The sequence below is a fragment of the Camellia sinensis genome, chromosome 6, assembly GCF_055761805.1.
Source record: "Camellia sinensis isolate YWXY chromosome 6, ASM5576180v1, whole genome shotgun sequence".
Classification (NCBI taxonomy): domain Eukaryota; kingdom Viridiplantae; phylum Streptophyta; class Magnoliopsida; order Ericales; family Theaceae; genus Camellia; species Camellia sinensis.
In genome coordinates, this window is record NC_138966.1 from 77,898,858 (window position 1) to 77,915,354 (window position 16,497).

General features: G+C 37.4%; 1 protein-coding gene and 1 pseudogene across 2 annotated transcripts; one reads left to right on the forward strand and one right to left on the reverse strand.

The window, feature by feature from the left end:
• Positions 1-6,565: 6,565 nt before the first annotated feature.
• On the forward strand, positions 6,566-16,087 carry LOC114309865 (cytochrome c1-2, heme protein, mitochondrial-like; annotated as a pseudogene). The gene is made up of 7 exons (XR_014332491.1): positions 6,566-7,516; positions 9,420-9,640; positions 10,148-10,427; positions 14,028-14,099; positions 15,079-15,195; positions 15,283-15,348; positions 15,429-16,087. The product of XR_014332491.1 is annotated as a cytochrome c1-2, heme protein, mitochondrial-like (transcript).
• LOC114271490 (uncharacterized) lies at positions 12,255-13,972 on the reverse strand. Its single transcript, XM_028213105.2, has one exon. It carries the CDS (start codon positions 13,591-13,593, stop codon positions 13,051-13,053), a length of 543 nt encoding a protein of 180 aa, XP_028068906.2. The 5' UTR covers positions 13,594-13,972; the 3' UTR covers positions 12,255-13,050.
• Positions 16,088-16,497: the final 410 nt, after the last annotated feature.

Below are 16,497 nucleotides of genomic sequence, written 5' to 3' on the forward strand. Positions count from 1 at the left end.
ACAAAATAAAATTTGTTTTTATTTATTTATTTTTATTTCGAGTTTGATTTTTGTAATCAAACAAATTCTCTCATTTTCTTTATTTCTTTAAATTCTATTTGTTGTTGTGTACACAATAGAATTAAATCTTTTAAATACAGTGAAGATTGTCCAACAATCTTAAGACAGACTCCTTTTTGGGTATCTTCATTGTATTTAATTTTCTGTGTTTTCAAATTAATATTCTGGTTGGAAAAACAAATAGTGATTTATGCTATTTGACAGATAGTAGTAATATACTGTCTCTTTTCTTTGACAACAACTAGTAGTACGATACTGGTGTCATTAACAATTCAGAATATTATTTGGTATTACAGAAAATTCTTGTGATATTTTATTTTTCTAGTTTTAGTAACAAGGAAAATAAAATTATTTTGTTGTTATAATTTATTTTCTGGTTTTAGTAACTAGAAAATTAATTTGTGTTTTAATTTTTTCTGATTTTTGTAATCAGAGATTATGGCTACTACAACTGAAACTGCATCTGGCAGTGGTACTCCTATTGTTACACCTACATCGGTCCCTATTCAGAACCATGTTCATGTACCAATCAATCATGGAGAAAAACCGGAAAAATTTAACGGTACCGAGTTTAAGAGATGGCAGCAGAAGATGCTGTTCTATCTTACAACTCTTAATTTGGCCCGGTTTCTCCATGAAGAGGCTCCAGCACTTAAAGAGGGTGAAAGTGATTGGCAAGTTGTTGCCGCTGTAGATGCTTGGAAACATTCAGATTTCCTGTGCAGAAACTACATCCTAAATGGCCTTGACAATATGCTGTATAATGTATACAGTCCTCTGAAAACAGCAAAAGAATTATGGGATTCTTTGGAGAAGAAATACAAGACAGAAGATGCCGGCACGAAGAAATTTGGCGTCGGTAAATTTCTGGACTTTGTTATGGTAGACTCCCAAACGGTAATATCTCAAGTTCAAAGTTTTCAAATAATTTTGCATGATATTCATTCAGAAGGTATGTCTCTTAGCGAGTCATTCCAAGTCGTTGCTTTAGTGGAAAAGTTACCACCGGCTTGGAAAGATTTCAAAAATTATTTAAAACATAAACGCAAAGAGATGACTATGGATGAATTGATTGTAAGATTAAGAATTGAAGAAGATAACCGAAAGGCTGAAAAGAGGAATGGGAAAAATCCTATTGAGTCCAAGGCTAATGTGGTTGAACAAGTTCATAAACCACATAACAAAAAGAGGAAGTTTACTGGAGATGGTCCTAAACAAGGCGATAGTAGCAAGAAGTTCAAAGGAAAATGCTATAACTGTGGCAAAACTGGACATCGAGCTTCTGACTGCCGCCGCCCTAAGAAGAATCATGGAAGTACAAGTAAGAAGACCACCAATCAGGCCAATGTAACAGAATTGGATTACATCTTTGACGGAGTGAATGACATCAACCTTTCTGCTGTGGTGTCTGAGGCTAACTTGGTGGGAAATCCCAAAGAGTGGTGGGTTGACACTGGAGCAACTCGTCACATATGTGCGGACAAGAAGATGTTCACTACCTACAATGAGGCTGCAAATGGTGAACAACTTTTCATGGGAAATTCTTCTACTTCTACTGTGGTTGGACAAGGGAAAGTGATCTTGAAGATGACATCAGGGAAAGAACTGACCCTCAACAACGTACTGCATGTACCTGACATCCGGAAGAATTTAGTTTCTGGGTCTTTGTTAAGTAAAAATGGTTTTAGGCTTGTATTTGAGTCTGATAAATTTGTATTAACAAAGAGTGGTATGTATGTTGGTAAGGGATACATGAGTGATGGTCTCTTTAAGTTGAATGTAATGACAGTTGTACCAAAAGTTGCTATGAATAAGAATAACACATCTTTTGTTTATATTCTTGAGTCAAATTTATGGCATGGTAGATTAGGACATGTGAATTTTGATGCTTTGCGTAGATTAATTGGTTTAGATCATATACCAAAGTTTGAAATTACTCCTAATCATAAATGTGAAATTTGTGTAGAAGCGAAACTAACTAAGGCTCCATTTAAATCGGTTGAAAGAAAAACCGAACCTCTAGAATTAATTCGCACTGATGTATGTGATTTAAAATTTATTCAAACTAGAGGTGGCAAAAAGTATTTCATAACATTTATCGATGATTGCACAATATATTGTTATGTTTATTTACTTAGAAGTAAAGATGAAGCCTTAGAAATGTTTAAACTCTACAAAACAGAAGTTGAAAATCAACTTGGTAAAACCATTAAAATGGTTAGAAGTGATAGGGGTGGTGAATATGATGCACCATTAAATGAATTTTGTGCACAACATGGCATTATTCATCAAACTACAGCCCCTTATTCTCCACAGCAAAATGGAATTGCTGAAAGGAAGAATAGAACCTTAAAAGAAATGATGAATGCCATGTTACTAAGTTCAGGCTTACCACAGAACTTGTGGGGGGAAGCAATATTGTCTGCTAATTATGTTCTTAATAGAATACCTCACAAGAAAACCAACAGCACTCCTTATGAATTGTGGAAAGGTCGATCGCCTTCCTACAAATATTTAAAAGTGTGGGGGTGTTTGGCAAAAGTTGAAGTTTCTGTTCCTAAAAAGACTAAGATTGGACCAAAAACAATAGACTGTGTGTTTATTGGTTATGCTCAGAATAGTAGTGCATATCGGTTTCTGACTTATAAATCAAAAATACCTGATATAAATGTGAACACTATTATAGAGTCAAGGAATGCTGTGTTTTTTGAACATGTCTTTCCTTACAAGAAAGGACAGGAATTAATTTCACAGAAAAGAACTTATGATTGTACACAAAGTCAAGAGACTAATGATAATCAAACACAAGAGACTAGTAATAGTCTCGACCAACAGGATTTAACTAATGATGAACCTAGACGAAGTAAGAGAGCAAGAACATCAAAATCCTTTGGTCCAGATTTTCTGACATACTTGTTAGAAAATGAACCTCAAAGCTTTAAGGCAGCAATGACAGGTCCTGAAGCACCTTTGTGGAAAGAGGCTGTTAATAATGAAATTGAATCCATTATGCAAAATCATACTTGGGAATTGGTGGATCTTCCACCAGGTTCTAAACCTCTTGGATATACATGGATATTCAAGAGAAAAATGAAAGCAGATGGTTCAATTGACAAGTATAAAGCAAGACTTGTTGTTAAAGGTTACGGACAAAAGGAAGGTCTGGACTATTTTGACACATATTCCCCTGTGACAAGAATAACATCCATTCGCATGCTTATTTCTATAGCAGCGTTGTTTAATTTAGAAATACATCAAATGGATGTTAAGACAGCTTTCTTAAACGGTGATCTAAATGAAGAGATCTATATGGAACAACCCGAAGGGTTTGTAGTATCAGGGCAAGAAAAGAAAGTTTGTCGACTTGTAAAATCCCTTTATGGATTAAAACAAGCACCTAAGCAATGGCATGAAAAATTTGATCATGCAATGTTTACTAATGGGTTTAAGATAAACGAATGTGACAAATGCGTCTATGTTAAAAACACTGACCAAGGATATGTCATAGTTTGTCTTTATGTGGATGACATGCTTATCATCGAAAGCAGTCAAAACATGATCAAATCAACTAAGCAGATGCTTAACAAAAGATTTGATATGAAAGATATGGGGGTCGCAGATGTTATATTAGGAATGAAAATTACTAAAACATCTGACGGATATGCATTATCTCAATCTCATTATATTGAGAAAATTCTTGATAAATTTATCAAGGATGATTTGAATTTAGCTAGAACACCTGTAAACATCAGTCTTTATGTATCAAAAAATAAAGGTGATGCAGTGTCTCAGTTAAAATACTCCCAAATCATTGGAAGCCTAATGTACCTAATGAATTGTACTCGTCCTGATATAGCTTATGCTATTAGTAAATTGAGTAGGTACACTAGTAACCTTGGAGAAGACCATTGGAAAGCGATCATTCGAGTTCTTAGATATCTAAGATTTACTCGTGATCATGGTTTGAACTTTACTCGATATCCAGCAGTACTCGAAGGTTATTGTGATGCCAATTGGATATCGGATACTAAAGATTCAAAATCCACTAGTGGATATGTCTTTACTCTAGGAGGCGCTGCTGTTTCTTGGAAGTCCACGAAACAAACTTGCATCGCACGATCCACAATGGAATCCGAGTTCATTGCTTTAGACAAAGCAGGTGAAGAAGCAGAATGGCTTCGTCACTTCTTAGAAGACATTCCAATGTGGCCAAAACCTGTGCCAGCTATTTGCATTCATTGTGATAGTCAATCTGCAATAGGCAGGGCACAGAATCACATGTATAACGGTAAGTCCCGACATATTCGTCGTCGACATAATACCGTAAGGCAATTGTTGTCAAACGGAATAATCTCAATAGATTATATAAAATCCAAAGAGAATATTGCGGATCCGTTAACAAAAGGTTTGACAAAAGAGCTAGTGTATAGTTCATCAAAGGGGATGGGATTAAAGCCTATTACATAAGAGTCGTCATAATGGTAACCCTACTTATATGACTGGAGATCCCAAGAACTAAGTTCAAAGGGACAACTAAGTTATGTATGGCTCACCAGAAATCACCAGGGGATTAAAAATTCCCTACCCATTCCTATGGTGAGAGTGATATCTGCAACATATGTTGTATGCAGGGGTATAAGGATAAGCTTTGCTTTTAATGATTACTTATATCTTGATTAAGGTATAAAATCAAGATGAGTATAAGGAGATACTCACAATAAGAATCACCTATATGAGTGTTGAACTGGGGCATGTTCTATGAGAATGAAGAGGCTAAATTCTCTAGAAACACTTATGAAAACCAGGTGCGTTCAAGGCCAAAATGAACACAACAGTGAGAACCACGATGTGTTAGAAGATATTTTGTGTGAAATCTATTGTCTTGGCTTACACAAACGGCTGAACAATTCAAGGCATCGCGTCCATTGGTTAGCCAGTAAGTCCGATAGGTTATCACTAGGGAAGGTTCAAGGCCGAAAACTACCTATCCTGATGCAAAATATTTTTGACTTATACTCTTTCGTTAAAGTCTGCATATTGTTGCATTTCCGTTGTCATCAAATTCCATTCATGTGGGGGATTGTTGGAAATGGTTATAAAATTCTGGATAAAACCAGAATTTTTTCTTAAGTTCGGTCTATTTTTTAGGTGGGCCCCGGTGTCGATTTACTCGGGTCAAAGTGGTAACGCGTTCTATGCTGCGTTGTGATTCACGTGGTATATTTGGTTGCTCAAAACCATTACCGAGTGAATGGGAAATTGAAGCCAAAGTGTGCTCCATGGAAATGGAGTTTTGGTGGAAATTCCTTAAGGTTGTAAATTGGCTTGTCCCACATTGATTTGGTGGGAAGTTTTGAAAGGGTTTATAAGGCTTAGGGTGAGATACTTGGGGTGTGCCCCAAGGGGTACCCAAGTGTTTTAGAGGGAGAGGTTATGGGCAAAATGGGCTAGACCCATTGGACCCAAAAATCACCACACACGCGCGCCGCCGCCGCCGTCCGTCCGGGCGGGTTGGTCTGGGCCTGGGCTTGGGCTTGGGTGCGTGGTGTGTGGTTGGGTTGGGCTTCTAATCTTTTTGGGCCAAAAACATTTGAATTTAATTTTATTTTCTATTAAAATAAAATCTAGAATTCAAATTAAATTGGTTTGGATTTTTTGTTCATCCAAACAGGACCCTTCCCGTTTTCAAACAGAATTAAACTGATTTGGATTTATTGCTCATCCAAACAGAGCCCTTCCCGTTTTCAAACAGAATTAAACTGATTTGGATTTATTGCTCATCCAAACAGAGCCCTTCCCGTTTTCAAACAGAATTAAACTGATTTGGATTTATTGCTCATCCAAACAGAGCCCTTCCCGTTTTGCTATCTGTTTGAATTCAAAATCAACAGGTATCATACCTGTTCAATTCAAAACCAAGAGCCACATACCTGTTCAATTCAAAACCAAGAGCCACCTTCACATCTATAAATAGGACCACCCTCATTTGATGTTTTCCATTTAGAAATTTCGTATTTCACTTCTGCTAATTATATTCTTCATTTTGCTGCATTTTATTTCCGAAAGAAAGAGTGTAAACACTTAGTGTGTTCGTAAGGCAAACAATTTGTAGTGCTGCTATTGTTTGCAGTAAGATCATTTCATCCTGGGAGATAGACGTCCAAATTCTGAAAGCACCGTGGAGAGGACGAATCTGTCTTAAGGACACAGTGTCAAACACTGGACTTGATCAGAAAATAATTCGAAGAAATTAAATCAAGTAAGTTATTTAATTTATTTTCAGTGTTGTTTTTATTTATTTAAATCATATTTTAATTTTGTTTTTGTAACAAAATAAAATCTGTTTTTATTTATTTATTTTTATTTCGAGTTTGATTTTTGTAATCAAACAAATTCTCTCATTTTCTTTATTTCTTTAAATTCTATTTATTGTTGTGTACACAATAGAATTAAATCTTTTAAATACAGTGAAGATTGTCCAACAATGATTTCGTCAGTCTTTCCTCCCAACTTTCTTCTTTTTCTACCTCTAGGCTCTTAACATTGTGTTTGGGACCAAATCTTTTTAGAATTGTAGATTTCAAAATGGGAAAGGAAAAGAAAACGTTTCTAAGGAATTCCTTTTGTGTGTGTGTGTGTGTGTATGTGTTTGTGTTTAGAACTAATTGGAATTAGAAGGAAACTATTCCATTCTTTTGTTTGGTTTGATCAGGAATTGGAAAGGAGTTTTTTTGTTTGTTGAAGATCATGCCCTTATTAGCTAGTAGGGAACTTATAAGAAGAGAGTGTATTATGGGTATATGGGATTAGATAAGATTTTATAATTCTAATTCCCTTTAAATTCAGCCATTTCATTGGATTTCAAGACTCCTTTATTTTGCTTTCCCGCTTCCCCATTTTAGATTCCGTTCATTCCAAACATGTTGAATTCCATTTTGAAATGCCAATGCCATCAAATTCTGTCAAATCCCACAATTCCAAACACACTGTAAGACTCAACTTCTCATTGTTTGCAAATTTTTCTTGGCATCTGACTTTCAGAGCTGTCAAATTTTGGCGGCTTAGCTTTGTATATGTGGTTTGTAAGAGATAGTTGCTGCTGAAAAGTAGAGATTTTGCTTTGAGATATGCATAAAATTGTCCACATACCATTAAATACAATGAAACTTCGCTGAACCAAGCCTTTTTTGCAGTGTCTTGTTTGATTGGTTGGGGGTAAAATTTATTATCTGGTCACTACTTTGCCCTTTTTTGGCGTATGGATTCATCTCCCATGCTTCTCAGTGATGCCTCCAATCTTCTGATAAAGTCAATGTTGAGCTCTTCCAGATCCATAGTTTTTGTTTATTTTCATTAAAATTGTGTTTCTTTTGGTGAACAAATCAACAGATTGACTAACATGGCTGGTAGAGCTATCCGCCAGTTACTGAGGGGGAGACTTCAATATCAGTCCAGTGTGAGAATCTCATTCCTCATTTGCAGTGTTTCATATTTGTATTTCACTAGTGCAATCTTGTAGCTTTTGAACTTCATTGCATTTTCCTATTAAGTGTATACTATATGAGGTTCAAATGTTTCGTAGTATTTGTTTTTGGTGGGCCATCATTTTCTGTTGCAAAGAAGACTGGTTTTCATCAATTTACTGTGTTTTTGGTTGTGGTTTGTATCTATGTGTTTTCTTTTTTAGGCAAGAAAACCACGGCACTTGAGCCGCTGAAATCAAGAATGAGAGACCAATTGGGTACCCCGTGGTACGGAGGGCTGGTGTTTATTATTAGCCCTCAGACTTTTGTAATCCATGTTCAGTGAAACAGCAACCTAACAACATATCTTGTGGGATCATTCTTCCACAAAATATGCTGTTTCCTCTTTTTTTTTTTTCTTTTTTTTTATTCTTTTCCTGAAACAAATACTAGAGACAAAATATGTGAAGTTTTAGTTAAGGAGTTCAGTCTTGGGTGTACTGTTTTCAAGGTACCAAATGGAAGGTTATCTATGAAAACCTTTTTATTTTTTGTGTGTTTGGTCAAATTGCTTAGAAAGAGATTGAAGCATTTGTTAGTCTGTCCAATTGCAATGAGTATCATCTAACAAGTTCATGAACATGAATCTTTACCGTTTACCCTTTGTTTTTTTGTTTTTTTTTTTTGGGGGGGGGACTAACTAAAAATGGTTTCTGGGAGATTTCTCAGACTGAAACAAGCACAGCCTTATAAAAATGTTGCACAATAGCTTTCAGAAGTGAACTACATCTACATGCATGCCATATATCATTTGGTTCTTTACTATAATGATGACCTGCCATGTGTGAATGGTTAGCTTGTATTGTTTCATGCCTTTTATTTTCTCTGTTTTTTCCTTGTTTCAAGCTAGAAATAAGATGAGGTTCCAACTCAATGAGATCATAGTCTGGAAGTTATTTATTGATGTCTTGTCTTGATCAACATTGTGAGCGAAGATATCCCTTTCTAGGTGGTTAAACAGAGATGTTTGTTAAGGATTTCGTCATTATGAAGTTCAAATTGAACTGAAGATAGAATATTTTAAACTATAAGATGCACTTCAAGTTTATTTTGTTTTTTCTAAACTTTCAAAAAGTCCTTGAAAATTCGTCATAGAAAGACATAATATGAGCTGCTTGGAAATACTTCTATTTTTAGTTTCTAATAAATTATTGGCACAATTCAGGAAGTTGCACCTTTATGGTGTGTTTAGTTGGGAGATTTGGGGAGAGATTTGAAAAGGGAAAGGGAAAATGTGTGTGAAATTTGGTAAAATGTAAGTATATTTTATTCACATTTCACCCTACCTTTTTCCCTTTCCTTTTTCAAATCTCTTCCCAAGTTTCCCAACCAAACACAGCGTTAGGGAAGTTCCTTGTTTTAAAGCGGTGAGGTTTTTAAGTAATTCACTCATAATATATTAATATTTGCACAAGCATTCCCTATTTATCAGTTGTACGATTTTATTTTTGGTCTTATAAACTTAATTTATGTGGAACATAATATGAAATTAGAATCTTACTCTCATAATTGTTTTTCTTTGTGGTCTTCTCCAGTTCTTTTTCCAAGAATTTGGTATTGTTTTAATGTGTTTGCCATTACATATACACAAAACTTAAAGAAAGGAAATTTTTTTGAACCAATGGCTATGCATGTTGCAACTGACTTTGAAAAGTGTTGGTGTTAAATCAGTGTTATTCTTGGTTGGGCAAGGGTGGTGTTGGATAAAAGTGGTTGTTATATCGGGGTTGGGAGTCCGGGACTAGCTTATTTAATTTTATTTGTTTATTTATGTTTTATTTTTTTTCACTTCATACTTGCAATTTGAACTTTTGATTTGTGGTGTTCATCTGTCAGGCCCCTCCAGTTTTGTCATCCCTTGTTTCAAAGAAAGATCAAGAGGGAGCTGGATCTGCTGGAATGAATTCCCTGAGAGCATTTGCACTTCTTGGAGCAGGTGTATCGGGGCTTTTGAGCTTCACAACGATAGCGGCTGCTGATGAGGCTGAACATGGTCTACCTTGTCCAAACTATCCTTGGCCTCACGAAGGCATTCTTAGTTCATATGACCATGCTTCGTGAGTATCTGTTGAGCCTATGACATGCTTTTCAGATGCTTTCTATTGCAGTTGAATACATCTTTAGCCTGATGAAGTAGGTCATCTGTGGACTGCTTTTTAAATCATTCCACCTATTGTTGCAACTTGTTGCAGTTTGGTTGATTTATGGTCAACCCTTGAATTGAAACTGCTTAAGCCTTAATTTTCCAATTTGATAATTTCTTGTTTCACTTCTCAGTTGTGCATCTGAGAGCTAGCCATTTTAATCATAGATCACCACTTCTCTTGATAAATCAATATGAAATATTTTCATCCCATTCGCCTCTCTTAGCTTTTTTAACTACAAAACATATTTCTTCCTATTCCGCCGGCAGCATGGTGCTGAAGAATTGTTTCACACATGATATCTTCTAAATAGATTCATTTCCTTTGGAACGCCATAATGCTTTTTGATTCACTTGTTTGCAGTTGTTTTACTGTTTCATGCTTCCACTAATCTTAATATGTTCAATTTTACACAAACTGGATCCGTCGTGGTCACCAAGTTTACCAGCAAGTCTGTGCTTCTTGTCATTCAATGTCCCTGATTTCATATCGTGACTTGGTGGGTGTGGCATATACTGAGGAGGAAACAAAGGCTATGGCAGCTGAGATTGAGGTCGTTGATGGGCCTAATGATGAGGGTGAAATGTTTACTCGCCCTGGTAAACTGAGTGATCGTTTTCCGCAGCCATATCCAAATGAACAAGCTGCTAGGTCTGCTAATGGAGGCGCCTATCCTCCAGATTTAAGTCTTATCACCAAAGTAAATTCCTTTATTCTGTTTTTAATTTCTTCATTTCTGTTAAAAAAGATGTAATATTATTAATTGATGTCTTACAAGATTGATAATTTCTGTATATTACAATTCCTATATATAGAGGAGAAGATGGTAGTGGAGTGTGTGATAGTGGAGGTGGTAGGTGTGGAGAAAAATAGTGGAGGTAGTAGGTGAGTGGTATAGTGGAGGTGGTAGGTGTGGAGAAAGATAGTGGAGGTAGTAGGTGAGTGGTAAATTCTAACAGCCCCCCGCAAACTCAAGGATGATAGAAACTAACCAACTTGAGTTTGGAGAGAGGAGCAAAACAAGAAAATACATAAAAATAAAAGACAGTTTATGGGGTCATGTCGGACCGTTGTAGAAGACAGTTTATGGGGTCATGTCGGACCGTTGTAGAAGACAGTTTATGGGGTCATGTCGGACCGTTGTAGAAGACAGTTTATGGGGTCATGTCGGACCGTTGTAGAAGACAGTTTATGGGGTCATGTCGGACCGTTTGTAGAAGACAGTTTATGGGGTCGTGTCGGACCGTTGTAGAAGACAGTTTATGGGGTCATGTCGGACCGTTGTAGAAGACAATGTTGTGACAGTTTACGGAGTCTTGCTGGACCCTTGTAGAAACTAACCGGAATCAATGCCGGGACAGTTTACAGAGTCTTGTCGGACCCTTGTAGAAACTAACCGGAATCTATGTCGGGACAGTTTACAGAGTCTTGTCGGACCCATAAAGGAGCTAACCGGAATCAATGTCGGGACAGTTTACAGAGTCTTGTCGGACCCATAAAGGAGCTAACCGGAATCAATGTCGGGACAGTTTACAGAGTCTTGTCGGACCCATAAAAAATCGCATCCTCAAAAGGTGCGCTCAATTTTTCAAAAGGCGTGCCATCAAAAGGCGTGCCCACTTTATCAAAAGATGTGCCATGAAAAGGCGTGCCAGTTTGTCGGGCGGCAAGAGGCGCGCGATGCGCGTGGCTGGCCCTGGCTATTTAAAAACAAGGTTGAGGCGAAGGCTGTGCATACGAGTCTGAAACCTCTGAACGCTCGGAGAGCTTGTCTCTGCAAATCTTGAAACACCCGTGGTCTAAACCCTTCTCTGAAACACTTAGCAACTCAAAAACATGGCCTCTTCTTCCCGTCCAGTTACCCAGAACCTGCTCACGCTCTTTCCAGAACTGAACGAGCCCACAAGAGAAATAACTGGTGCGGTGGCCAGTGAACCGCAACCAAACACCTCTGGTTTTGCTCCATTGAACTTTCCGATGCGGTCGGTGGAGCAAAAAATGGCGGTGCAAACTGATATTGAGGCTAATCAGTATACTCTGAAGTCATGCGTGGAAACCATGACGGCGGTCACAAATTTGTCGAACCGGCTGCAGAGTAGGACAAATGAGGTGCAGCATTTAAATTCCCAGCTGGCTCTGCTCCAACGCATGTATAAGGATGCGCGAGCAGAGATAAGCGTGCTAAGGGCAGAAAACAAGGAGCTGAAGCGGAAGGCCACCGTGATGTTCCGATTTGGAGGTCCTCCATATGCTGCAGTGGAGGAGTATGGGGGAGTGAACGTGCTCAGTGGACAAGGAAACACGGAGACCGGACTGGCACGGGACACCCAAGATAAAAGTAAGAAGAAGAGACCTGCAGTAGAATAGAGAAGGGAAAAGAAAAAAATCCCATTGTGGGTGTGGTTGTTTTGTTTGTATATATATATATATATATATATATATTTTTTTTTTTTTTTGGGTAAAATGATGATCGGGGTGAGGCCCGATATGAATAAAATGAGTTTGCAGTTCGTCTTCTTCCTCCGTGTTTGTTTGTTTGGTTTTTTTTTTTTTTTTTTTTTTTTAATAAAATAAATAAATAAATAAATAAATAACATAAAAGAAAAAAAAAGAAAGTGGAGCAACGGGTGAGGTGCAAAAGGTAATGATAAGTGTTTGTGAGTGGAGAATAAAGAAAAGAAAAGAAAGGGGTTGTGTGGCACTCTTTTTGTTTATTTTTATTTATTTATTTATTTTTTTATTTTTTTTTTTGATTCTGGAAAAGCATGCTGTGTCCCCCACCATCCAAACACTGAGCTAAACTAATGGTTTTATGAGGCATTAGTTTAATATATAGATATAGTAAAATAAAAAAAATGTGGGAAATAACGTGGGTGGTGTGTGGGTGATTATTAGAGAGAGAAGAAGGCCCCCCTGTTTGGTTTTTTTTTTTTTTTTTTTTTACTTTTCTTCTTTATTCTTCCGCAAGAGAGAAGCCTCGGCAGAGAGGCGGCTGTTAGAAAGAGAACTTGAGTGCGAACTGGCGGTGCGAAGGAACGCAGAGGGCGGCGCAGTATAGCGAGAAGGCACATGTTTGGCAGGCAAAGGCGAGGAAGTTGGAGGAGACAGCGGCGTCGGAGCCGAGGTCGGCGGAGGTGGCTGCCGCGATGGGCAAGACCCGACTGGAAGAGCCGGGACTGTGAAGTTCTTGCATCTGTCTAAGAATGATTTTTATGGCGAAATACCATCCCAGCTTGCTGGGTCTCTGTGCTCGAGCTCGAATGGTCTGGTGGAGTTGGATCTTTCTTTCAACAATTTGTCTGGCTTGTGAAAGAACAGAAGCACTATACGGATCTCTGCTGTCGAGTATACTCCCAGAGAGCAATGGCACCACTGACATGAACATTGAGCGACCTAACAACTCCCAACTGAGGGATTTCAATACAGGCATCCAGAATATGGATTATCTCCGCTGGTATACCCTCCTTCTCACGGCCCAGAACCAGGACCGTCTTTTTAGGGAAGATATACTGGTCAAGAGGTATACTGTTTGCAGTTTGCTCCAAACCCAAGATAGAAAAACCCTCTCTCTTCTTTTTCTGTAAGAAAACTTTCAGATTACTTACTGGGACTTCCACAACGGGAACCCACTTGTCAGCTGTCACACTGATAAGTTGGAACTGCTTGTCATTTACTATATTTGCATCCGCAACAGCTAAACCAGCCGCTTTAAACACCTCACATGTTCGTGCTAGTCCAGCAAGGTTGGGTATACGATCAAGTAGAGATGCCACAAGGATGAACTGCTGTCGATTTCCTCTTATCTTTTCCATAGCTACACTTCTTGAATGCAACAACTCATCAAACAGCTGATCTTCCTTTTCCATTTGAGGTTCTTCGAGATTTGGAGTCTGAAATGATGAATAAGAGCGGTGATTGGAGAGGAGGTATGTGTTGAGGTCCGGCGGGCGGCCAAGGCGAGACTGCCGCCCGCCGGTGAAGCAAAATTACTAGCTTCTTAACCTTGCTCTGATACCATGTTAAAAAAGATGTAATATTATTAATTGATGTCTTACAAGATTGATAATTTCTGTATATTACAATTCCTATATATAGAGGAGAAGATGGTAGTGGAGTGTGTGATAGTGGAGGTGGTAGGTGTGGAGAAAAATAGTGGAGGTAGTAGGTGAGTGGTATAGTGGAGGTGGTAGGTGTGGAGAAAGATAGTGGAGGTAGTAGGTGAGTGGTAAATTCTAACAATTTCAAGGTTTTTTTTTGTTATTTATCTATCTCTACAGTTTCTTACTATTTGGCGTTTCAGGCTCGTCATAATGGTCAGAACTATGTATTTGCCCTTCTAACTGGTTACCATGATCCTCCTGCTGGTGTTTCAGTACGTTCTGATTTGTAGTCTCTTCTGCAACTTTCTTCTTGAACTTGTAGTATGATCAATGATGGTTTTGTATGTTCACATTTGGAGAATTTTATAGTTTGCCATCATGTAGATGCTCCATAATGATAATCACTTTGGTTAATGAATTGATACCCAAAAGGTAATAATCAAATAAAAGTAATAGGAAAAGATGAATGCAACTATGGCCAGATTTTAGAACTTTTGTCTTGAAGGCTTAGTAGCCTCTGCTGCTGTGGCAATAGCAGCACCCAAAGAATGGTCATAAATTTGTAATGGTTTGTGCTGGTCGTAGTTTTGCATGTAGGGAACTGTCTTTGTCTTTGTCTTTGTCCTCTGCTTCTTCTTATTATTCTTATTCATTGTTTGAGGTCTGGGGGGTGGTAGGTAGTTTAGCCTTTTCTGCATCATGTGGAGTGCTGATACTGTCATTTATGCAAATTAATTCATGTCACTTACAGATGGATGTCATTGTTGTGTTCCTGAGAGATTTATATCATGATAGGATGGCAGCTTTCGCCATCTATAAGTAGTGTTTTTTTATTTTTTTGGGGTCTGCATTGATATTCTGTTAGACATTAGTAGTTGGTGCATTTCACTTTTTAGATTTGGTGCATTAAAAGTAGACTTTCGTGGTGAATAAGCAGATTCAAAGGTATGCTTAAGCAGAAGCTTTCATTAGAGGCATAATACACCCCCCATCTGTTCTATTTGGTAGAACACTCCCATGTGTTTCAAGGATTGTTGGTGAAAAGAATTGCCTGTGTTCATACTGTTTCACTTATTTCCTGATTAACTTATATTTGGGTGGTTGTATTTTTTTTTTTTGTTAATTGTGAAAGTTAGGATAATACACAATAGGGTTAACCACCACAAGGTTGCTTACATTTTGAAATTGTTTTTTCTGTAAATTTGGGTAACGTTTCTTTCCATAATCAGCCAAGTTGTAATGGTATTGTAGATCCGAGAAGGGTTGCATTATAATCCTTACTTTCCTGGGGGAGCCATTGCTATGCCTAAAATGCTTATCGATGGTGCTGTTGAGTATGAAGATGGTACCCCTGCAACGTAATCTCAGGTTGGTTTCTCTCGTACTTTTATATCGTTGTGCTTATTATCGTAAATCATATGAGACAGTTAAGCTCATATTCTAATATTGGTATAGATGGGAAAAGATGTTGTGACATTTTTGTCATGGGCTGCAGAACCAGAAATGGAAGACAGAAAACTGGTATGTTGGCTTCAATATTATCACACGACATTACATTAGGAGGTAGTTAATTTCTCGTGCGTGTACTTCTCTTAATGCAGATGGGATTCAATTGGATATTTGTACTGTCATTGGCATTTCTTCAAGCTGGTTATTACAGGCGCATGAGGTGGTCTGTTCTCAAGTCTCGTAGGTTGGTGCTCGATGTCGTCAACTAGATATATCCTCTTGTGGGAGGACTTGAATTGGCAATAATTATAATTATTTTATAAAGCCAATTATGTTTTTCTGCTGTGAAGAATTTGTTCAACTTGTCCATTGGTAATGTGGGTGACCCAAAGAGTTAAGTTTTCAATTCAGGGAGAAATAAGCGACTCGTATAAACATGTGTTGTTCTTTTGGAATTTTGAACTAGTTTAGAATAGTTGTTGAATGCAGAATTTTCCTGGATAGCTTCCAGTATGTATTTGGTTGATCCTATCATTTTCAGATTGATCATTGTTGTGGTTGGTGGTGGTGAAAATAAGAGTGGAGCTTTGAACAATGTCCATGAATTGAGTTGCTGTGTGTGTGCAAGCGAAGTCCTCTTGGCCTTGTTTGAAACGGTACCACATTCTTTCTCTTGGGGACAGTATGGTGTAATTTTGTAATCGGTGAAAGCTCAAATTTTTCCCGCTTTTCTTTTCGACTGCTTGGAATATTGTTTGATTGGAAATAAGAAATTAGGAAAGCAAAATTTTCATAGTAGTTGCGGAAATAAGATTGAGTTAGAACTTTTTGTTTCTTGTTGGCGTGTCTATGTATGGGGAACTAGAGTTGAGAGAGCTTGGTGTAGTCTTATTGAACAGTAATGCTGGCCATCTCTAAAAAAATAAAAAATAAAAACCAGTTTGACTAAATAAAAAAAAATCTATTTGCTTATAAATGGATATTGATTTTAGTTTCAATTCAAGATCTATGATACCTTAGTTTTTATTTAAAAAAAGTTAAGGATATATTCAACTTTTTCACTAACTAAAGAGATTTTTTTTCAATTTTTTTTTACCAAGCACGATTTTTTTATTAAAATAAATAAATAAATAAAAATTATTAAAAAAAATCATCGCTCCTAGAACCTGCTTAAATATTGTTCCACCTTCAAAAATTTTGGAATTTTTTTTTGGCTATGAT

Bases quoted from the DNA above. Each gene is read 5' to 3' on its own strand.
- LOC114271490 (XM_028213105.2), bottom strand. From the start codon at position 13,593: ATGGAAAAGGAAGATCAGCTGTTTGATGAGTTGTTGCATTCAAGAAGT.